This window comes from Seriola dumerili, unplaced genomic scaffold (assembly GCF_002260705.1).
Source record: "Seriola dumerili isolate Sdu_G_001 unplaced genomic scaffold, Sdu_1.0 BDQW01000056.1, whole genome shotgun sequence".
Taxonomy (NCBI): domain Eukaryota; kingdom Metazoa; phylum Chordata; class Actinopteri; order Carangiformes; family Carangidae; genus Seriola; species Seriola dumerili.
The window spans coordinates 4556812-4581616 of record NW_019174311.1 but is presented as its reverse complement, the minus strand read 5'-3'; the positions used below and the strand labels follow the sequence as shown (position 1 = coordinate 4581616).

Below are 24805 nucleotides of genomic sequence, written 5' to 3'. Positions count from 1 at the left end.
ACCAGGAACCCTAGTAAGATGCTGCTGCATGTTAATGTATCAACAATAATTTATTATTTTGTTAAACTGTATCACAACTATGAATAGAGTTAATATCAATAAAATACATAGATAATAATTACCTTTTTTTTTAATTAAAAAATCAAATAATAGCCTATAACAATCTGGAAGGGGACTTTCTGCATATGAAACAGCACACTTCAGATCAAATCAGCAAACACAACACAGGCAAATGTGAATACTGTAGACAAGAGGAAACAGTGGAGCATGTAATGGTTCATTATGAAAATATCAATCAGACAGGATGCACCTGATTCAAAATTTGAGAGGGATAAAAATAGACTTTGAAAAAAAAAACTATTACATGTACTGCAAAAGAACTCAAGGGAATGCTATTAAATCTTATTCCAGTGAGAGGATGTGAATTTTTAAAAGTATTATTACTATTATTTTTTATTTATTTATTTATTTATTTATTTGTTTATCTATTTTATTTTTTTTATTTAATTTTGGAATAAGAGTAGGCTATTAGACATCCTGATCCATACTCCATTCCAGTTGGTGGCGGTAATCTATCAATTCGTTGTTTGCCAACCGTCAATAAACGTCAAGGAAGAAGAACAACAACAAGAAGAAGAAGGAGGAGAAGAAGAATTTGCCAAACGGAAATGACGTCTCATTTTACTGAAGGTGCAAATGTTTTCAACATCTAGCACAAACAAACGAGGGCGGGTTTTAGCATCTGCATGTTTTCGAGCCACCGGAGGATCTGTCCCTATTACCCGCGCGACAAATCGAGCTTCCGCTCATTATCGGTGGGCGGAGTTATAACCGTGGTCTCTTTTTGCGAACTGAAACTACAGCTCAACCGAAACAACACAGATATAACGCTACAACGAAGTCTAACGACAAAAAGCGAACTAAAACAATGTCTTCGCTAAGTAGTAAGTCTGCGCAGGACATTAGCGACCTGCTGGATGAATACGGGATAAAGCACGGACCTGTGGTCGGTGAGAGGCTCTTACTGTTTACTTTTTGCCCGTTTTGAATCAACGTGTACGCCAGTTAAGTACACAGGCCTCCCCCTGCTTGTGAGAGTTTGCTCTTTTATCGGGTCTGTGTTTTTTTCTATGTACACTTGTTCATTATTCCTTAAATGTCTATGACCTTCTGTTCTCAGACTCCACCAGAAGTCTGTATGAAAAGAAGCTGAGAGAGGCCATGGCCAAAGGGAAAAGAGCAAGTTATAGACCATCACCTGACAAGACCTACTACAGAGAAGAGGGTAAGTGTCTCTGTCTACTCTTTTCTCTCACTCACATGCTGGGCTAAAGAGCTCATCTCACTTGTTGAGGAGGTGGACATGTTGTATATCTACAGGAATAAATTGTGTTCAAACTTAGATTGAACTTTGAAGAAAAATGGTTTAAAAATATCTTGTTAAAGGCTAAATTAAAGAGAGTTGTGCATATCAAACAATTATATATAGACTAACCACGCACTTTATAGGAACATCTACTTGTAATAGATCACATGTACACCTGCTTATGTGTGTTAATGTTCACATATCAGGATGGGGAAAAAATGTGATCTCAGTGACTTTGACTGTGGCTTGATTGTTGGTGCCAGACGGGCTGGTTTGAGTGTTTCTGAAACTGCTGATCCCCTGGGACTTTCACACTCAACAGTCTCTAGAGTTTACTGAGAGTGGTGCGTAACACAAACACAAAAAAAAACCACCTTGTCGATGAGAGAGGTCAGAGGAGAATGGCCAGACTGGTGGGAGCTGACAGAAAGATTACGGTAACTCAGATAACCAAAAAACTGAAAGCACCTGTGCTGCTCTTTGGTTTAAATTGACTAGTGGTGATGTTAATCTGGTGATTGAGTGCAAACTGTATGAACTCAAACTGAATAACCGAACCTCTGGAGTCAAAATATTATTGAGCAGTGATTACTGTTCTCAGGTGGGCCACTCAGGTATGTAAATGTTCACTTGCTCTGACATAGTGTGATGTTTGTGTTTTTATTTCAGAGGAGGAAGTCACCTACGTTTACAGGACACCAGTAGGTATCCTCCAGATTTAAAAACCTGAAATTCTATAGAAGTGCATCTCCATCACTGGCAAATGTCATTTAAGTTCGCTGTTAACCCCTCTGTGTAAAAATTGGCTACAGGGCCCTCACCTTTATAGTTTGAGTGACCAACATCTGAGAGGTTTTGTTGCCAGAATTTATCAATGAAACAATGTAGTCAATTATATTTATATAGCCAAAAATCACATATTTGTTGTAACAGAATTATGAGTTAATACTGATTGAGTAGGACAAATTTCAATGGTCATTATTTCTGTTTCCAATATTGCAGGTCAGAAGTGACGCTGCAGGAGACTATGGAGACGGGTCAGTTCTTTTCCTTATTCTCTCCTGTTTTTTCAAACACTGATTGTCTTTCTTCTATATTTTGTGTTATTGAAGAAGCGAATACAAGTCAGTCTGAATTAATAATTACCTTTTTCACCTGTCTAGTCGGCCTTCCATGAGCTCAAGACCAGGGTGGTCTGAGAGAGAATTCGAACATGAGTAAGTCACAGTTATACTAACTCTTGTTGTCATCAAAGTGGATGAGGGGCAGACAAAACTTTCATATATATGTTCTATGTCGCTCTTTACAGGACGTCCTACTCAACCTACTCAAGGTCAAAGCCTGAATACAGAGGACAGACTTTTGTTGATGAGTAAGTGTATTTACACAGAGTTAATTGGTGTCATCAGCTGTTTAGGTTCAATTTGTACATTTGACATTTTAAGTATATTTTGCTAATAAAATTTCATGTCATGTTTTATTGTATATTATATTATAGCATTTTAATGCTGCTGTCTTGCTATAAGTAAAGGATCTGAATAATACCTCCACCACTGATTGTTTAGTCTATAAAAAGTCAGTTTAGATGTCTCATTTTCTCAGACAAACTAACAAGTCTAAAACACAAAGATGCAAGTATGTAAAACGGAGAAAAGCAGCTCATCTTGGAAACCAGAGAATGATTGGTCCTTTTTTTTGCTTGAAAAACAATTTCAACAATTGATTGATTGTCAGATTTGTTGTTGTTTCTGTCAGAATTACACTGACTGGCCCGAGGGGGGCAGCACTGAATTTACATTCAGTTAAGTAATGTTAAATAAGGATGAAACAGAAAGACATTTGAGTTCATGATGAATCTCACTACCTCACCTCTTACCGACATTACACTAGCTGAAACTAAAGGCAGCACCTGTGTTTGAGGTCAGAACAGGCTCACATTTGTTTACTGCTAGTTTGTGTGGGAGACTGTTAATTATGCACTGTAGCATAATTCCTCTTATTCCTCTGCAGGCCCAACATATACGAGAAGGCAGTCTCTTACAGAAACTCCAATTTGAAATCGACGCCCATGAAATATGAACAAGATGCTCCGAAGGCACCGAAGTCATCTCGCCTCATCCCACTGTGGGTTCAGTTCGTGTTCTTCCTGGCTGTGGCAGTCTTCCTCTACTTAGTTTTTTCCAGTATGGAGACAAACGAATCCCTCAAAGGAATAGAATGATTTGGTCTTTTATTCATGCTGCTGTTTACAGGGCTGTTACACTTTATTATACATTTTAATGCAAGGAATGTATTTTGGTTAATGCCTTTATTTTAGACATTGCTGAAATTGTGGTTTATGCAATATTTGTGTGTGTTATAATTGTAGTTTATTTGCTTGCTTATGCTTAAAGGTAAAATACATGATCGTCACTAAGTACAGCAGCACTACTAGAATAGATGGGGATGCCACTTAAAAAACATAAAATCGTACTTCTTCTTACGTAGACAGCATCTGTCTACCTGTCCTGATAGTTTCACTGTCATCTGTTCAAATTTCTAGATAATCAGCCTCAGCCAGGCCCAGTACAGTGCATGCAGTGGAGTTCGGTTCATGGTGCTAAATGTGAAAAGAAAAGTACATTTTTAAAACTTAACTCAGATACTATGCCACAGTTGCATATTAAATATCCACAAAATACTGACTACAGTTCAGTGTCAAAGGTGCTGTGACAGATCTTTTATAGTATCCCAAAAATTTTCTTTTTTCCATTGTTGTAGTGCTTGGTGTCTCATGGTATGCTGTGGATATTGTTAATAATTATATACTCGTACAATTCTTCCTTTTGTCAGTTATCTGAAATAATTAAAGTTTGTGATACAAGTGCCTCAACCGTTTTATAGGATTAATTGGGATATAATTGTTAATGTTTTTTAAGTGTTTAATAAGTAGTTGGGGAAAAACTTTTATCTTGATTTAAAAAAAGAAAAAAAAAAAAAGAGGTTGCACTTGTTATACAAGCTGTGATGTCATGTTTATGCTTTGCTTCACTAGAATTAATTCAGAGATATCACACTTTTGTACTACAAAATTCAACCTTTACACCCTGTTGTGAATTGTTTTGAATTTGCATTTCATAATCCAAATATAAAAGACCTTTAATGAGTAAACAAGTGTCAAGTAATTTATTCAGGAGCAAAAACAAAAATTAAATGTTTAAATAACTGAGGGTATAAAAATAAACAAACTGTATGATGCATTATTGATAGCACTTTCTCCTTTTATGGAGTTTGATCTGATGCTATTAATTACACAGTACATGCAGTAATATTAAAAAAAAACTGAAGCGAAGCTCCAACAACAGCAACATTTTAATCAACTCTAGTTTCTACTTACACACTAAGTGCAGTACATGTAGTTAATGGCATAAGATGCATAGTAGGGTTACACTTAAAGTACAAAAACTTCTAATCCTTAAAGGATCATTGATCTGTGGAAGCAAGTACATAATAAGCTAGTGGAGCTTGTCATTATTGTTACCTGTTAATAAATATAAAACAATGTTTTTGAACTGGATATACAGTGGATATAAAAAGTCTACAGACCCCTGTTAAAATGCCAGGTTTTTGTGATGTAAAGAAATGAGACCAGGATAAATACTTTTTTTTAATTTACTTTTTCCACCTTTAATGTGACCTATAACCTGTACAATTCAACTGAAAACCAACCAAATCTTTTAGGGGGGAAAAAATAAGAAGACTAAAACTATATATATATATATATATATAAAATTAAAAAAAATAAAATAACGTGGTTGCACAAGTGTGCACACCCTTAAACTAACTCTCAAAGTCTTTTTGGGTAGGACTCTATCAGTATGGCACATCTTGACTTGGCAATATTTGCCCACTCTTCCTTGCAAAGGCGCTCCAAATCAGTCAGATTGTGAGGGCATCTCCTGTGCACAGCCCTCTGCAGGCCACCCCACAGGTTTCCAATTGGATTCAAGTCTGAGCTTTGGCTGGGCCATTCCAAATCTTCTAGTGAAGCGATTCTTTTGTTGATTTGGATGTATGCTTTGGGTCGTTGTCGTGATGAAAGATGAAATTCCTCTTCATCTTTCTAGCAGATGCCTGATGGTTTTGTGCCAAAATTGACTGCTATTTGGAACTGTTCATAATTCCCTCTACCTTAACTAAAGCCCCACTTCCAGCTGAATAAAAACACCACCACCACGCTTCACCGTGGGTATCGCGTTCTTTCTATGATGTGTTGTTTTTACACCAAACATTCCTTTTGTAATTATGGTCAAAAAGTTCAACCTTGGTATCATCAGACCATAACACATTTTCCTACATGCTTTTGGGAGACTTGTTGTATGTTTTTGCAAAATTTAGCTTGGATGTTTTTCTTCCGTTTTGCCACTCTTCCCCCGTAGCCCAGACGTATGAAGAATATGGGAGATTGTTGTCACATGTAGTACACAACCAGTACTTGCTAGAAATTTCTGCAGTTCTTTTAATGTTAGTGTAGGCCTCCCTGACTNATCTTTCTAGCAGATGCCTGATGGTTTTGTGCCAAAATTGTGCCAATTTCTGCAGTTCTTTTAATGTTGGTGTAGGCCTCCCTGACCAGTTTTCTTCTTGTCTTTTCATCAATTTTGAAGGGATGTCCAGTTCTTGGTAATGTCACTGTCGTGCCATATTGTCTTCACTGAAAGTTCTGAAATGATTTATCGTCTCATTTTTTTTTACATCACAAAAACCTGGCATTTTAACAAGGGTGTGTAGATTTTTTTGTATCGACGGTACACAGAAACCTGAAGAAGCTATGTCACAGTTTCCCCAGTTTAGCTTTTTGCAGCAGATTTCTACACCATACATCTGGGGTCATGGCAACAGCTAAGTCTGAGTGAATCTGAAATCCAACCTGAACCAAGATTGACTTTGAACTGGACATAGTTTCTATTGTCTGTCAGTCTTCTGTGGCCATTCGCTTACATCTCACTATAACACAATGCTTAATAGCAAATCATATCCATGGCTTCCCTGCAGTAATGCTAACCTGAAGTTTGGTAAGAAAGAAAACTGCAGTACAGTCTCAGGTCTATGTTTGTGTCCATTGAAAGCTGTGCTTCATCCAGACTGTCCTGAACTGGGTCCAGCTGCTGCCTTTTCCAAAGGTGTGGTGGATGATCAGCCAAACTGTTTGGTTCTGTGTTATGTCCCCTGCCACCTGAATCCATGGAGGACACAGTGTGAGCCTTCTGGCTTTCCACCACTCACTAGTGATTCTGCTTGAAAGGAGAAACACAAAATCCTCCACTTTAATTCACTACTCTAGCACAATTAAGAATATGGATATGGTAATAAAAGTAAATTATAATAGTGCCTATAAAAAGTATTCACCCTCATTTGGAGCGTTGACAGCATTAAAAAAAAAAAAAGAGCCTTTAATGTTAAAGTGAAAGCATCTGGATTATTACAAAAATAAAATACATGTCTGCAGAAGTATTCATCCTCTTTAAACAGGACATGCCTTAATCAAAACTGGTGTTTCCATTTGGTTTTAGAATTAGTTAAATGGAGATGACCTGTGTGTAGTCAAGGGGTTTCACTTGATTTTGAGTTTAAATACATCTGGAACTAGAAGGTCTACCTTTTAGTGAGTCAGTATCATGGCAAAATCCTCCACAATGAAGGCAAAAGAACACACCGAGCAACTTACAAAAATGTAATCGAGAAGCACAAGTCAGGAGATGGATACGAGAAAATATTAAATCCCCTTTGATTTATTGTTGCAAAACCATAAAACATGAAAACTTGTGATGAAAAAGTGTGGTGAATACTTTTTATATACAGTGTTTGTGCAAGAATCATGAACTTCGATACCTTTAGTTATCTGTTGCCTGCATACCCCGTCATAGCTTGTTAATTGATAAGGCAACATAAGTGTTGTCCACACCTGTAAGAAGAAGCACACTTAATAAAACATACAGCGTATCCCCAGCCTTATTAGCATGGGTACACATACAGGATGCTTTCTAAAAGCCATATCCCTTTCTACAGTATATAGGCGTCTGGTAGAACAAAGGAACTTACAGGTTCTGGTCTCTCGCTCCAGTTCAGAGGGCTTCTTCTCTTTGTTACACAGTACCTTGGCCACAATGATTATAACAACAACAGCTACGACAAATGTCAGGCCAGACACAAGCCAGCTGATCACCATTGGACTGAGCACTGGATCTGGGTCTGGGGGTCAAAGGAGTTATCTGTAAGTTTTCATAGATGGAATTTCATCCACTGCTGCAACTAACTGTGTCAAGCTGAAGTGCACTTGCAAACGAGTGAAACATACAATCTGTCCAGTGAAGAACTGTGAGGAAAGCCTAGATAGAATATAATCAATGTAAAATTAATATTAATATCACATTATCACTCTGTTTTTAAGCAACTCTTATTTATAGCACAGACCACACACAATACTTTTCTTTATCTTTACAATATACTGCATCTCTATAGTCTATAATATTATTAGTTTTCACCTCTTATGGCTATAGGCAGGGGCTGGCTTTCTCTGGAGACGAAGGTGCGTCCACCCAGCTGGACCCGATACAGGCAGTAGTAGTAGCCCTCGTTGGAGCTCTGGGCGTTGGGAAAGGTGAAAGTGACAGACGGGGTGAGGGCAGGCAGGGACTGGCGCACTGTGCCGTTGGAGCGAATCAGACGCAGCTGGAAGGAACCTCCAGGGTACTGCTGCGCGGTGGAGCAGGTGATATTAAAACTGTGGCCTTTGATGACAGAACCAGCCGGGGCATCAGTGGACGTGTTGTACCAGTGTTGGGGAGTCAAGAGTTCCACTGTGATCAGACACAACAAAAAAAAACAGGAATTCAATAGGTTATTCAAGGTCATTCAGGACCTCTCTTGAAACAGTGTGGATTCAGCTGTAACCTGATTTGGGTCTAAACCATATTATAACCACAATTTTTCTCCAAACCCACATTTGTTGTTATAAAACATTCTAAAATAAGACAGTCTTTTCAGCCATCTCTGTTGACTCTAGATTTCTGCAAATTGATGAGCGGTGAGAGTGCGGCGTTCAAATCAGAACATCAGATGAAGATTTGCAGTTTTCTGGAGCTTTCATCCACATCGCACAGTCTTCTTCAGGAAATGGGGCTGCCTAATGCAGTTGAAAACTCAGAAAAAATAACTTTGGAGTTTAGATTATTTTGTTACTCACGCTATTCCCAGAGATCAACAAAGAAACTTCCAATGCTCAAAACCAAAATTTCTGACGTGCACCAAGTTAGGTGTGAGGACATTAATAAAATTAAACTGAACCTGATTCAAGAGACTTAAGAGAAATCAAAATCCAATGTGGTGCAGACCCATTAGGTTGAGTCAGCCAGAGAATCAAACATCTAATATAGATTGCACAACAAAAGGATGTGCTATGAGAATGGGGATTGGTACAATAAAGTTAACTGGTGCAATAGAGATAATGTTGATTAGACAATGTGGCTATGACTGACCCACAGTGATGTTGATGGAGTTGCTGGGTGGAGAGCTGAGCAGCTGAGAAGGAAAGCCACCCTTGATCCTATACCGACAACTGTAGCTGCCCTGGTGGAAAGTCTCTATGTCAGACAACGTGAGCTCCACTCCGGGCTGGGTCTGGTCGGCCCTCTGTGTAACCAGCGGTGTGGCTACTCCAGCCTTGTACAGGTGGAAGTCACTGAGGTGGTGACCCAGTAGAACACTGCAGCCGAAGCGAACAGCCTCCCCAGGTGAGAACACAGTGTGAGGTGACAGCAGGGCGAGTGTGGGCGTTAAAAGGGTACCTGTGAGTAAAGACAGGTTAATCGCAAAATGTCAGGATGATCCAATGCACCATACTCTTCTGCCTATCAATAAGTATGCTGACATGTAGACTATTATGAATACCAGCCTAATGTTCCAGCTACCCAAATTATCTCACTGCACAATCCTGTGTTTCAGATCATTTCTGTGTATTCCAGACATTTTTTCTGAATTACTATGTTTGGGATTTATAATGTCCAGGTTACTCTACACAGGATTTAATGTTTATATGTACCAGCTCTTGATTATCAGGATACTCGAGAGCTGATCCTGAATGATCAAGTGTCAATTTACTTGGAGCCAATGGTAACTCTAGTTACTAACAGTCAGCCATCTGGCAGTACTCCTTGTTAGATAAAATACATCATCAGACTAGAGTCTCACCTGAGCATTTCACCCCTGCATCATTCTCATGGGTGCAGTAGGAGTTACTGTGGAGAACAACAGCACAGCGTGTCAAACTGGATTCATGTCCAGTGCACTGGACATGCCGCAGCCAGATCTCTCCTCTGCCCGCACCAAATGCTGCATCATGAAGGGCAGATTCAGCTAAGCCACAGCCCAGCTCCAGGCACACCACATCAGCCTCCCGGAGGTCCCAGCCATGGTCGCAAACTGTCCCCCACTGGTCATGGCGGAGTACCTCAACTCTCCCAGAACACTTGTTGTCCCCATCTACTAGTCTGACTCCACCTGTGGACCGGAGAAAAATTACTTAGAGATAGAAAATGTGGGAAAGGCTGAGGATGCAACAGGTTTGTATCAATACCAGGCTTACCAAAGGCATTAACTCCATCCCATAGAGCACCTAACAGGCCTGTGAGGACATCACAAACAAGGAATTATGCACAGGCAAAAAACAGACTCAAATCCATTCAAAATGTCAACAATAGCATCTCTTTTCCCTCGGCTGGCGCGCTTAACACTAGCAAAATGAATGCAGTCTATTACAGTACAACAGTCTTGTAATGAACGAATCATTATCATGGTGTTCAGTTTCTGATGTGTTCGGTTGTGTTGCATGACATTGAGAGATGTTTCAAATAGGTTTCTATTTAGCTTTACTTAGCAATTAGGCTTAGAGCACCTGTCAGTTTAACAAACTCCATCCTCCAAAATGACCACACAGTTAAATCAGCGCCTTTTTACCCTTCCTGAGGATTCGAGCCTATGTATTGAAGAGCTGTTGTATTATACTTCCGTAACTTCAGCAACGTGAACCCAATACACCGGTAACTTACTGTTAGATATTTTACAGGATATTTACATGTAAACAACAGGTCCATGTTCAACCCAACTAAGGAGAAGCGGCACTCGTAATGTTAATTAACGTTATAAAACAAATTTTCAGTCATAATAACAAGACAATGTCTCTGGAAGTCACAGATGCCACTAAACAGTTTTTCTTTTCTTAGGTGAATGTAACGTAATACCCTTTATGGTTATCCTATTGCATAATCACGTAAGCTACCTAGCTGGTCCTGCCACAGACCTAGCTAGCTGACAAACGAGCTTAGTTAACCGCTATTAGCCGACTTAGCTCACCTGTTAAAAGGATGTGGAGGAATCTCAGCATCGTCCCCCTCACCTTTCCATCAGACGGCCGGGGGTTGCCCGTTGTCCCGGTGATGGTGCTGACAGCCGTTCAAAGATAGCGACGGCACAAGACATTAGCTGGTTTGTGTCGTGCTAGAGAGACTTGGATTGGCTAACTGAACTAGGAGCTAATGGCTAAGCAACTTTGACCAACTGACACTTATCGGCGAGGGTGTAAGTTAACTGCACACATGGTCGATAGCCGAGCGGTGCTGATAACTGACAAAAAATTAATTCTTGTCTCCAAATCAAGTGGAACTGTTGGTGGCTCTCACAACAACGAGATGTCCAGAAGACAACGCTGGGTAAGCTACATGCCGTCAGGCCGCCGTACTCACGTCAACAGTCCAACAGTTTATCCCATGAATCCCAGCGCTGAGCCCTACTCCCTGCGGCAGACAGAGGTCACTACACCGCCGCAGCAAAGCATTTAAACTGTTAGCTTCCTCTGTTGAGGATCACCACGGGCGTAGCCAGAAACCCTGGGCACTGCAAAGTCAGTGTACATACTTAAAGTTACCCTGTGGTGGAAGAGCATGAGGGGTGGAGGTAACCAAAATGATTTGATAAAAATGGAGGACTTCCATGGGCAATTGCTCACTTTGCTTTGCCTGGTTTGCAAACCAGCATTGGTTTCTGCCATGTAATATTAAAAGGCTTTTTATTTTATCTTACCTCAGACTGTCTTGAATTATTTATTTTTTGCCCCTTAAATGTGTTTAATCATATGACCACACATCAAATCTGAAGTATTCTAACACAGGAAAACTGTATAGAGTACCACATTCTTATAAGTTACCTTAAGTAACTGATGGCTTCAGTAATGGCTAATAAATAATTTACCAATACTTTAATGATCAATTATAAGCCATTAAAGGAGAGGTTTTCAAGTCCATCTTAATACAATACTGACATACCCATATGTAGTTTGAAAGCATTACTGGTCACTGTAATTGTTCCTCCTGTATGGTAAAGACACCCCCTCTTAAAGCAAAGCCAACACAAGCAACGGGTATGATTTGACAACACATGCCCGACAAATACTCACAACACAACCAAATACACAAATGTGCTGCAAATACTGACAACACAACGGAAGTGTTTCCAGGGGACACTAAAAAGTGATGAACCTGGCTGGGGCGCTCCTTTTGTTCAATGCCCAATTGTGACTTCTGAAGTTAAAGGCATTGACTTGTGTCTGCTGGAAACATTTCTGTTGTGTTGTCAGTATTTGCAGCACATGATGTCAAATTGATGTGAATTTGTTTGTGGCTTGTCTATTTGCATGTGTTCCCTTAAGCTGCAGTGCTTTGAGCCCTCAGGGCCACCGTACATGGGGACAAAATACACATTTGCTGAGAATTGTTTTGTGCAAAATGCATTCTTAAGTTTAGCTGAAGCTAATGATACTCCTCAGTACTCTGAGTTAGCCAAACCAAGTGGATGTCTTCTGCAAAATAATTAATTATGCAATTAATAATTATGTTTATATTTATGCTTCATTTAAGTCTATGTATATAGATTTGCTTTCACTTTGGAATAGAATATAATTTTTTTTTATGTTAATCAGGGTCATAAAGGCCTGATACCATCCACTGTTGGTATAAGATCCCCTGTATACATTTCAAGAGAGTAGGATTAATAGACATCAACTTATTGTAGACATGACCATTCAGGAATTTAACACCAACACAAAACGCTTTGGTCATGAGCCTGTTCTTCCTTGTTAGGGAGGACAATCTAGGTCAATCAACTAAACCACAGGAGGAAGAAGAAAGTTTTGCTGATTCATGTCTGACTGCTCAAATGGTTTCACACATAAAGTGACTTAACTCAGTAAAAATCCTGAGGCATATTTTCCATTTCATATAATTTTCCTGTCAACTATGACTTTGCTTTTCAGTGACCCATGGTGGCTTTTCTTCCTTTTCCTCTATGTTGACCAAATATGTTTACATACATATGCCTCTTCAAGATAGACTTGAAAACCTCTCCTTTTTTGCCTCATTTGTATTCATGTCCTGGAAGGCCTGTGAAGGCAGTGGGTAAAATGAATTCAGCAAAATACAGAAGAAATCCTGAAAACCTGCTTCAGTCTGAAAGGGAGCTGCAGCTTGGGAGATTTATTTTCCATGCGAGACCTAACCTCAAAACATAATGCCAAAGCAACAGGAATGGTTATAAAACAGCAATGTCAGAATACTGTAAATGGCCAAATCTGACCAGAGTCTAGCCCTTAATCCAATTCAGACATTTTATAGGACTTGAAATTTGTCCATCCATGGTCCCAGAGCAGTTTTGCAAAGATGAATTGCAGCATTCAAATGTGCAAAGCTGATATTTTATATTTTAATATTTGGACTATTTGTATCTCACCATGGTCACTTTGGCATTAATCTTTAATGTTGACCAGGGTCATAAGATACTAACTTGTTGTAAAACATTAAAGCATGAAAACATCCAAGGGGGGGGAATACTTTTATAGGCATATATGAACAGTGGAAGACTTTTTTCCAGATCTGTGACTCTAGGTGAGGTAAGTAGGCATTACTGAAAAAAACAGTAATACATTCTCAGCAAATGACAGTATGTAGAAGGAAATGATTAGAAAGCACATCTTGGGATTCAGTCATTGTATAAACACAAGTAGCAAGCAGAAGAGAACCTCTACTACACATTGTAGGGATTATACTTATATCTAGAGAAATTTAAGTCTCAAAAGTGGGATAAAATTAAATTTGTTAAAAGGAAGTTCTGACTGAAGACTTTTCACCCACATTCCTCCTGTATTGTACAGTATTTTAATCTTTTGTATCTCTCGGGTGTTGTTTTCTACCACACCCTCACATACATTTCCTTCATGTACTTTGCACTTCTGCATGTGAAATTAACAAGATAAAAATCAGTAGTCTGCCATTTTAGCCAAACCTTAATGTTGACACAAGGTACAAGGCCCTGATTAAATCAATTAAGCAGAATATACGAGTTTCAGAACAGGACCAGCCAATTAGTCCCTCACATATTCTGATATTTCAGTTATTGAGCCATATTGACAGTGAAACAACCCTGCTCTACTCTTGTGCTTGGTACTAACTAAAGGCAGATTTCTGAATTATTGCGTCAGTATTAAGATCAACAACCAACTGATGTAGTTTCTTGATGCAGTTTATTGAGCCACTGGTCAAAACAGCATCTAAGTTCCCATTATATTGTAAAAGGTGACCATCTTTTTCTCAAAGAAAAAAAAATACACATAAGCCTGTATATATGTGTGTGTGTATATATATATATATATATATATATATATTAATGAAAAATATGAAATTTCTCTGTAATTCCAACTTCAAAACCAGCACATTATTTTTGTGAAACAAAACTCTCAAAATGGTCTGTGGTCATTACACTGCAAGGGACAGCAGTATTACTTGCACTTAATCTGAATAACCTCCCTTTGTTAACTTAATGAGTCGGCCTGCACAGTCATGTGTGATGGTACATTTACCACTGATAAAAAGAAACAAACACCGTCATAAAATAACAAAACATAAAATAACTTAGTTAACTTAGCACTAGTCCTCTAAGAAGATGACCTTTTTCACAGGTTTGGAGTTTCAATAAGTACCACGACTTCTTGAATTGTTTTTGATAAACTCCTAACGATCAAGCTTTCAATAAAATAATCTATTTAGCTCTTTGGATAACAGTACAACCTGCTTCAGTTCCACCATAAAAGTCTCTGTAGCACCACATCAAAATATGTACAGTATGTGTTGCATTTTCAAAAGTCTCTTGCCCAGTGTGTCTCAGGCTTTGTCTGGAAAACGCCAACTTTCAAACATGTCTTCATTTGGAGTCTCCCAACAGATGGACAATGAGTTCATAAGTGGAGAGGACGATGGCTGTGTTAGGGATTTGTCTAATTAGCTGTGGAATGAGTCCTCTATAAAAAGCTGCATAACCTTCCTCCACCGCTATTAACCTCCCTGTCTGGAAGAAATACTTGTACTTGCTGCCTTCCTCACGCAGCCTCGTCCGTATGACCTCTGTGGACACAAACACAAAGAGGTATTAGTCATGTAAGTAAATATAATCACTTCTCCCTGACATTAGGTTGTTCCAAGAAAACAATGCAAGTGTTTACCATGTGGGTAGGCGATGCAGGATGCACAACCCTTTGAAAAAGCAGCTGCCAACATCAGTCTCAGGAAGTCTGATGCTCCTTTCTCGTTTTCGCTATTCGGGGAGGCAAATTGGCTCTTGGCGAGGTGTTTCTTTAGTGTCTCATAGATGAGGAAGCAGATCATGGTCTCCGAGATGCCAGCATAAGATGCAGTCAGGCCTCGGTAGAAGCCCCGGATCCCTTCCGTTTTGTAAACATAGCGAGCACACTGCAGTGCATTCATCTTTTTCTCTCCTCTGGCTCTGAAAGATCAGGCAGGTCAGGCTCATTAGTGCCAAAAAAATAAAAAACAACTAAAATAAATCACATTACAGAAGGACTACAACTATAACTAACAACTATTTTAACTACTGATGATCATATATGTTTTATATTCATCAACTAATCAGATCAGAATCAAATCAGTTTACAAAATGCCAAAAATAATGAACGTCCATCACAAGGTGCCACAGCCCAACAAATTGACAAACAGCTCAAGTCCTAAAATAAAATTTCACAAAACAGGCAGTTTTCACAAGCGTAGTATTTTTTACTTTATAAATGATAATAAAATTGGAACCTGTTCACTTTCTGTTTATTGTTTAAAGAAGCATATATCATCCTACTGTTTCCTTATTTTGGCTGAATGAGTAACTAGTCTAACCTTAACTGAATTTTGTTTGAAATTATTCGCTCCTTTTTGCCCCTTCATTCATAAAGCCACCATTTTGTGTTGCAGGACAGGTGTTCTTTAAACACTCGTTCCAGTGACCTCACATGATACAACTGCCTTGTACTCGATAATGTAAATATAGACTCTGGACAGTGCGTCAGCACTGTGTATTTATGGCGCCAGGTCACACGCTCAGTCTCATACACAGCATAACCCAAGGACAGTACCACGAAGGCGGGCTCTCTTAAAAGGTTCCTGTCAAAGGTCACATTATGTGAAATACCTTCACACCAGCAGTCGCTAAAATAAATCAGATTGTTTTACACTACAGTCTGCCTAGAGCTAAAAAACACAAGTACACACAGGGCAGGTGAAATAAAGAGCGTACATACTTTTTCTCCAGCTGCATCCTGGTCTTGACCATCCAGATGGGGTTCATCAGAGAGTTAGTAACAAAAGCTGAGGACACGGGACAAAATAAGAATATAGTTTTATACAACAGGGTAATGAGATCATAATCCCCTTAGTGTAATCCTTAACAAAGCTGTAAAGACAGAGAAATAATTTGTTTTTGCTGAACTCAGTGAGGGAAATTACAGCATGAGCGAACAGCAACAGCATAAATGCCAAATGTACTGCAGTCAGATACTTGCCACGCAATAAATAAAACCTTTTCTGAATCCAATAATGTTCATTTTACAGGCTTCAAAAAAAGGTTTATGTTAGCACAGTGTTATTTTATGCAACAAAGGGGAACATGCAGACTGCTCACCTGCAACACCAGCAGAGGACATGTGCACCACTCCACTATTAGGGACGAACAGCCCATTGAACATTTCTTTAGATTTCGAATATGCAGCAAAGTAAATGGCTCTGAAACACAGAGAACAAACTGGTAAGAACTCTACGCAGAAGCAACTGTAAAAATGAACACAGTGCTTAAATATGAATGCATATTGAATATGTGAATGTGGTTTTATGACAGCTGTGCAATTATGTAAATGATTCCATTTGGGATGGTGTGAGCCTTTGACAGGGTGTATCCAGAGCAGTCTGTTTCCCGGTGCCTGCTCTCTGCTTGGTTTCTGGAACAAACTGTCACTGCACCAGAATAGGCTGAATAAGCACTGGGCACCAGATACCCACAGAGCTGCTCTGAATGTAAGCCTGCCCAAGTTTGCCAGTGGAATGGAAGGACAGTGGAATTACTGAGCAAAGGCTGATGCTGTGGCTACTCATTAACCATGGGAAAAGTATAGGCAACGCATGACCCCTCTGAGTTTAACAAGGTCTCAACATTTTGTGACAAAAGCATTAGGAATATTCATTTTACGGTTATATTACTGTTGTATTGTTGTTTGCTTCTAAGATTATCCAACAGGGCAAAATTCTGAATATGTGTTTCGCTAATAATAAAACAAGGGTGAAACTGAAACTTTACAAGGTGTACCCATGCAAGACTCAAATTTCACTCACGTCATGTAAAAGTTTAACACACATTTAAACTAGATCAATTATTATCCAGTTATTCCTCTTACCACATCTGTGAAATTCACAAAATCTGTCTGTGAAACTTTTGAATGTAGTTCCTTATTTGTTCTTATCTCATTTGTCTCAAGTTAGGACAAAAATTTTATTAAATGCAAATACAGAAGCCTACTCACGTTGACAGACACCAACCTAAACAAACTAAGCAGCTGACTTGCAGAAGTCAGTAAGGGTGGGGAGGGGCTTGGAAGTTGTTGTCATGGCTACAGCTTCCTGTTTATACAGCCAGTTAATGCTTCCAGCCATTTAAGAAAAAAACAAACATAAACAGCTTCCCTCTGTTTTGATTTCTTATGTTAGCAGCCAGGGTATGATACATTCTGAGGTATGCCGATACTAAGGAACAAGACTGCTGAGAAAACATCACTGCTTCACTTCGTGGCCTTCTTTGCCTCTGCTTTGTTAGTTGTTTTTTAATAATTATGTTTTATTGTTAACACAGGTATCATTAACTCTTACACTATTAAACAAAGCAGTAGTGGGTACGAATGGTGGTGGAGATGGGCGACCCTGATGCATTAGAGCAACGTAAGAGTGTGTTGTACACACTGTTTTCACTGTACCTTGAGGGGGCCACACCAACAAGGTTCGGCCCCAGACCACGGAAAAGTGATCTTGGTCCCTCTTTTTCAAGAATTGATCTGAAATAAAAGCAAAGACCCATACACTGTCAAACATAAATAAAATAGAAATTATTGACAGATTTTTACTCACATACATTCACTGTAAATATCAAACTGTCTCTACATTTGTACAGTAAATGTCAGTAGGATTATCCCAGGCGCTATTACAGGTATGAGTGTGATAGCTCAAGCCTGCAATCATCCAAAGTGTTACATCAGTCCTGTTCACTTGAGCTGGTTTTGCTTAAGTTTCTACACTAAACAGTGTGCTCTCTGAAGCGCCTGGCTTGTCACGTCAGCCACATCCCCCCAGTGTTCTTAACTCTTTGGGGGCAGTGACCTTCATTCTCCAGATGACAGTCGGGTCTGCCTGGGGCCAAGCAAAAGGGCACTTACAACTGCAAATTATGCTACTTGTCTCACAACACTACCCTACAAATAAAAAAAAAAAAAAAAGAAAAAAAAAAGATGATCAATGACCTTTTCAGGCCAAAGTAGTTTCCAATCACAAGGTTTACATGACTAGAATAAGGGTTTAAAGGTCAGTAATGAATTTCTTGCACATTTTACACAAACATATGCCTGTAAATTCAAAGACAACCCTGTAACAGATCTGAAAAATCTATTTGCATCAGCTAAAGTAAGTTGAAAATCTAGCTTCAGAGGACAAGGAAATATTTGATCTCTTGAGACAAAAACTTATCTTAAAAAGGTATATGTAGCTTTTACTGCCTCAGCTGTAGTAGACACCAGTCCTGACCAGTTCAGTCTGTGGCCTAGGTCCAGAGTGTAATATAACACTGACACAGCACCCTGCTTAAAACCTTCCCTGGTTCCTCGTGGCCCACTGGGGCTGTGTCTAGTCTTCCGCAACCTAAGCATTCTTATAAAAGAGCTACTATTTTGCACATCACAAAAACTTCTCATTATAAGCACATCTTAAGGCCTCATGGGAAAGCATGTTTTGTCACCCCTAACATCTGGTTAAGGACACTAAGTAGGAGCAGGATACTATGTACTTAATCGCCACTTTATGTAGGACAGGATTAGAGGCGTTCATTTTAAGACTATGAAAGCAGAAAGCAAATGACAGCTCTTCAAAGTATTTCCACAAACTAAATCACAAGAAATGCACAAAAACACACCAAGCACATATATTTTGACAAATTTGTTATGTGAACACATGAGACAAGCCTAAACACTAAGGTCTTTCCAGGGTAAAACTCAGTAGGTTGTCACGCTGCAACTACAAAGTCAGCAGGTAATAATTATGCCTGTCCCTACACGGTAGTCTGGATAAACAGCAAAATGCACCAGCTGTGAGAAGGGACCGCTTTGTTCCTTTGTTTGAGAGACAATCCATACAGCATGCTGCAGCACCTTTTGCCTTACAACACAAACAAACATCTTACCGTAGGACCTGCAGCAGCCCAGGTGTCACAGTCCCCGGACGGATAACCCCAGTGCCACTTAGGGTGCCTAGCTGGACCTGGAAGACAGGCCGGAGGGTGAGGCCAGAGGACTGCAACCGTGTCTTCAACACCTCCAGGGGGCAGGTCACGATGGCTCCCACCGTACCACTACACCTGCAAAATGATTACACAAAAATTAGGATTATGGGCAACGGGGAGGGAAGTAGGCAATGTCCAACTGGTCAATGTGTAAAATTTTTCATATTATGAAACAATGTACCACCTTCTATTATTTGTAAGATTGATTTGAGTTGACTGCAAAATATTTTTCAGTCATAACACAGCTGAGGATCCACCGCTGCAATGAACAATTCTGGTCAAAGACTGTCTTGCTCTACAGTGGAAATATTCTGAGTTAACCCAACACAGCTGGTGCACAGAGTTTTCCAGCTCAGACGTTCTAATTGCACTTGGGGAGACTTGTTTCCCTGGGGAAAGACTGTTTTTAGATGACATTGTCCAGTTTCAGCTCAAAAAGTGAATTCATTTAGTTCTTTACATGTCTCTCACTGGTACATCCTTTATTAACTGTGTCTACAACCTTGTATGTGACAAGCTTAGAAGTCTGGAACAGATTAGACTAAGCCTCTGTACTGTGTCTTGTCTGAAGGACAAAGTCAAACATCTTAGCAAAAGTAACACCTGACCTAATTGTCCATTGACTGACCACTAGCCATCTATCCACCACTATTTGATTGTTAGAAATTACACTGAATTTGCTTCATTAGTATATTGTATAACTTAAATCTGACAAACACATGTAATTATATTGAAAAAATGTGTTGTAGACATGACCACTGACCAGCCCATACCTTATTTGATCACCCGGCTACAGTTTAGGTAAAAATAAAGTGGTCATCACTCCCACAACATTATTACACATTTGACTTCAAAAATCACATGTTCAAATCAAATGCTTCACGTGCAAAGCTAAAATTGAGCTCGTCATAACATTTCAAGGGTAAAATGGCGTCATTTAAGAAGCCACTGTTTAAATGTGACCTTAACTTCCACTGGATGCACCCAGCTCGTGGTTATAGTACAGACGTACATGACGTTGCTCGAGGTTTAGTATTCTTCGGGCCAGTAATTGGCGTCGGTACATGCAGCTGGTTGCTGGCAGTGTTACATAATATCAGGGAACATCACACAGCTAAAGGCTGACAACTCCCGTGACTGCGCCACGTCCAGCCATGACGGCGACGGGACAGTTAGCTAACCAACAACTCACGGTCTCGAGTTACACATTAGAACCTCCGTTTTCACACAGTGTATTACCTAAAACACCAGGTTGTTACTCGCATTTTGAACGGGACTTTCAAGACACAAAACCAACGGCTAAGTTTGATATATCTTGCTAGCTAAGGATAGCTATGAGGCATTAGCAAACTTCCGCACAGATGTAACGCTTGTTAGCTGAGCCGTGGAAACAAAAGATATTGCTGGATGGTTCGTTGTCTAGCGTTAACTAGGCTATTAGTTTAAAGGTGTAAAATGTTAACATAAATCATTTAACATGAGAAATATGTCCGCTGGCGAAGAACATAGTGAAAGAAACACGTTTACAGTACAAACATGGTGCAATGCTAACACGAGCTAGCTCGCCTTTATGTATTTTAGCATGCTGGCTGGCGGCTCCGTAACCCGTGGATTAAAGAGTAAATTCTCGTTAGTTTCAGATAGGCTTTTCATGGACAACACCGGGTGGCCTGAGCTTACCCTTTCATGTTACATTAACCTTGTTATTAATTACGTTTCTCCGTTTTGAAGCAGTGTCGTTAACGTGACTTACCCCCCGGCGAAGAGATGTAGCAGCGTGTCTTTCTGTGCCATCTTTGTCTTTTTTCAAAAAGCCACCATATTCTTATTATGTTTCAGTTAAAATCGTCCCCAAGTGAAATAACAGAGTTACGGTGATGTGATTCCGGTGTGATGCCGTTAGTCCGTGCCTCTGTACCGGCTCGGTGTAGCTGTCAGCTCGGGGCGGAGCGCCACTGTTGCCTGAAGAGTGGCTCGCTGTGACGTTAGTGGGACGGATGGGGGTGTTGTCCGTGACGTAGGCACATGTGCTCCCCACCTTCTCTTTGGCCTTTTTCAAGTCGTTACACAACTGCTATCCACAACAAACAGAGATCCCAAAAACAACACTTTGAACTTCTGAGGCCCTCCTGACCTTCACCAGTTTCAATATAAAGTAGAAGACTTAATAATTTACAGCTATGTTCACTTTAGAACAGAGCCCATGATTAACTTTGTTGTAGCCTATGAATAGGGTCAAAAATTTCAAAATCAAGCTTTAAGACCTGAATTGTTTTACTTCATATTGTTTTAACTTGTGAAGTTGTGTTTTATGAAAGCAACTTTTTTCCGTGTCAAGTAGTTAATACACAGAAAACCTTGCTCAGTGTAGCATTAATTAATGACAAAAGTGCTGTAAGGCTGCTACCAACAATTATATTCATTGTCAATCATTTTTTATTTTCTTTGAAAATCGATTGATTGTTCAACCTGTAATATTTCAGCAAACAGTGAAAAATGCCCATCATTATTTCCTGGAGCCCAAGTTCACATACACAAATGGCTTCTTCCTTTCATTTTGCTGGCTAACAGTGAAAACCCGTAAGAATTACTATCACAGAGAACTCAGAAAATAGTAAATATACACATTTGAGAAGCTGACACTGGAATGGAAGCTGCAATTAAATGCTTAATCAATTAATCAACTAATAATTTCAGGTCCAGAATACTAGTCGGTTTCTGGGTGCCTGGGGAAATAATGAATCTGCCTAGTAATGTGGGTGTCAATAAGTGCCCAAGAACATATTTTTGCCCCACGGTCTCCTCAAATAGTGAATGAAGTTCTAATGAAATAGTAACCTTTTCCTGCTGGTATTTAAAGGATAGGTTCACAATGTAAAAAAAAAAAGTTCATCCAAAGCTTCTATGGCTTCAGCTGTCTGAGCTATACAAATCAGCATCCATAGTTACATCTGTTTTGGTTCAAAATTTCCTGTTTCTTACTATTTATTTTACGCTGCAGCTCAACAGGGAAACACTGTCCAGAGAAACACATGCAGATGTAGGTGGTTCAAACATGGCTACTCTTTAATGAGGAACCCCATAATTATTATTTTAATTCTTTTAATTTCATAATAAGATCAAGGTAGTCTATGCGGCTTGATGTGAGGTATGTGATGTAAAGGTCATCCAATACTATGATGGTACATTTAGATCTGCATGCTTATCTCAAACCAGTTATATAATACTTATCACCTCCTGCCTTACTAACTATAATTGGCCTGTTCCAATGATAACACACAAAAATAGGGAGATTAAAAAGAAAAAAGTCCAAGATCAAGATCAACAACTATATCTTCTTCAGCAGGAAGACCACAAGACAACAAAGACCTTGATTTTAACTGGAGACAAAACATGACACTCTTAACTGTGGCATAATGAACACGTGATGTTATGTTATGTGCTGCCCACCAATGAGTGATGTGTAATAAAAGTTGGAATGTCGACCCTGTTGTCACCCTGAGGATATCTAAGCTACAGAAAAATAAGTTACTCAGTCACCTTGATAGCAGTCTGTTTGTCTGCACAATAACATCCGTGCCATGCGTGTGTGTTGAAACCTGTCAAACCAGTTGAGCTTGATTTTGTAATCATAACCACGTTTGTCATCCTGTATTCACAGTGTGCATTAATTATGTGTTTGAAATTACACAACCCTAACCCTAACCCAAACCTAAACACTGACCTTCCTGCTCAACTGACTTCCCTCATTGATAAAGATTCAATTCACTCGGTTAAAATGTCTTTAATCCTTTACTGTTTTGTTACAGTGGGAGAATGTAGTGTAACACATTGTATTATGTAACAAGGATTGGATCGCATTGTATCACTCTTGCCAACATGAATGGTCTAATTTAAGCCTCTGTCAATGAATCAACCTCTGACATGGGTCAAGTAAAACAAATGCAAATAAACTGTATTTTAGTATTGTCAAGAAGTAACTTTACTCAACTTAAGTACAATGTTGAGGCACTTGTACTATACTTGAGCATTTGCTATTTCATACTTATCTCAGAAGGAAATATTGTACTTTTTTACTCAACTGCATTTATTTAACAGCTTTGATTACTGGTTACTTTTCAGACTAAGATTTTACATCAACACACGGATAAGAAATATAATATATTGACTAATCTAAACTTACTAAACTACTGAATGAGTAGTTCCCAGCCTTTTTCACGTTTGGAATCTTTTAAAAAAAGCAGTCCTTTTGGAGCTCCTTGTCGTGCAGATGTATTGAGTTGTTGGCAGTTTCATCAAATAATGATTTTCTGAATAGCTGAGATTTAAATAATTGTTTTAGGCTCAAAGCGGTAGATTACTCAGTATTTCACAAAATAAACCCTGCCTCATTAATCATCTCATGACCCACTAATTGCAGTTGTATGCAGTAAAATGATGCTTATGAATTGAGATATATGTAAATGTGACATATCATAATGTATCAGTCACATGGGGCATATTACTGCAGAATGATTACTTTTACTATTTATTTTGCAGATAATACTTATTTTCTTTTGCTCAAGTAGGATTATTTTTACACTGTTGTATTGGTTCTTTTACATACATACGTTTCCTGTTGGGCTCAACAATGAGGCCGGATGATCTTGACTGGGCTTCATGGTTACGTAAGTGTTGGAAATGCTGACACCAAGTGACCAAATATGAAACCTGCAGCTGCAGGACAGTTAGTTCATCATAACTCTAAGAAGTGAAATTCAAATCTTTTCTGTCAACCAGCTGTATTTAGTTTCATTCCTTCTTGTCACCTCATCATCATCATAGTGTTGTTTTTGAACTACTGGCCTTGTTAAATTGTAGGTGCAGTTTGGATCCCATTGGGGTTATTTGGTGCTTTCAGAAATCTCCCTGGGTTTCTTTGAATCTGCTGCTGAACACAATGTTTATGTGCTCATGGGTGTGTGTGTGTGTGTGTGTGTGTGTGTATATACAGATAAACTTAATCCTGTGCCTTATGTAAAATACTAAACAATTACCGGGACTGAACTGTCTCAGTTTCTGTATCAGTGAAACTGTCACAGTAGTTGGAGACTGAAGTGGCAGCGACAGAGGCTCAAATCGCCCCACACCCATCCCACCACTCCCAGCCCCCTTTAATACTGGTTTCCCTCAATGTTTGGCCCATGTACATTTCAAGTGCTCGGACCTTGTTTGATTTATCTTCAGTAGTATTTCAGTGTAAACCTGCAAAGTGTAATTTACTTCCAGGCCATTTGGCATATACTCAATGTCTTTGCAAGTTAGTAACAGCCTTTATTTAGCTTATAATATTCTGTGGTTGTTTTTGACAAGGCCTGAAGAATGTTTCTTGCCTTACACTGTAATCATTGTTCATCATCTCTAGTTTTTAGTTTGGTAACATTTTCAGTATATTGAATATGTGCATAAAAATCCACAAATAAAACATGTGGTGTGTCACATTCA

At 39.2% G+C, this 24805-nt stretch overlaps 3 protein-coding genes across 5 annotated transcripts; 1 reads left to right on the top strand and 2 right to left on the bottom strand.

The window, feature by feature from the left end:
• Positions 1-720: 720 nt before the first annotated feature.
• Positions 721-5884, top strand: emd (emerin). Its single transcript, XM_022741477.1, has 7 exons — positions 721-1010; positions 1181-1285; positions 2036-2067; positions 2369-2403; positions 2530-2583; positions 2676-2738; positions 3377-5884. Exons 1-7 carry the CDS (start codon positions 929-931, stop codon positions 3585-3587), a joined length of 582 nt encoding a protein of 193 aa, XP_022597198.1. The 5' UTR covers positions 721-928; the 3' UTR covers positions 3588-5884.
• Positions 5885-5912: 28 nt separating this feature from the next.
• Positions 5913-11455, bottom strand: LOC111218966. Of its 3 annotated transcripts, none has more exons than XM_022741474.1 (8): positions 10757-11455; positions 9990-10028; positions 9596-9904; positions 8884-9192; positions 7891-8205; positions 7448-7597; positions 7238-7310; positions 5913-6642 (listed from the first exon to the last, which is right to left on the bottom strand). In XM_022741474.1, exons 1-7 carry the CDS (start codon positions 10785-10787, stop codon positions 7267-7269), a joined length of 1197 nt encoding a protein of 398 aa, XP_022597195.1. In that variant the 5' UTR covers positions 10788-11455; the 3' UTR covers positions 5913-6642; positions 7238-7266. The 3 variants fall into 3 exon arrangements, with proteins under 3 accessions (XP_022597195.1, XP_022597193.1, XP_022597196.1); XM_022741472.1 differs by having other exon boundaries at positions 5913-6639; XM_022741475.1 differs by lacking the exon at positions 9990-10028 and having other exon boundaries at positions 5913-6639.
• Positions 11456-13367: 1912 nt separating this feature from the next.
• Positions 13368-21271, bottom strand: slc25a33 (solute carrier family 25 member 33). The gene is made up of 7 exons (XM_022741639.1): positions 21075-21271; positions 19223-19396; positions 17751-17828; positions 16412-16512; positions 16032-16098; positions 14949-15229; positions 13368-14850 (listed from the first exon to the last, which is right to left on the bottom strand). Exons 1-7 carry the CDS (start codon positions 21113-21115, stop codon positions 14651-14653), a joined length of 942 nt encoding a protein of 313 aa, XP_022597360.1. The 5' UTR covers positions 21116-21271; the 3' UTR covers positions 13368-14650.
• Between the last annotated feature and the right edge of the window lie 3534 nt (positions 21272-24805).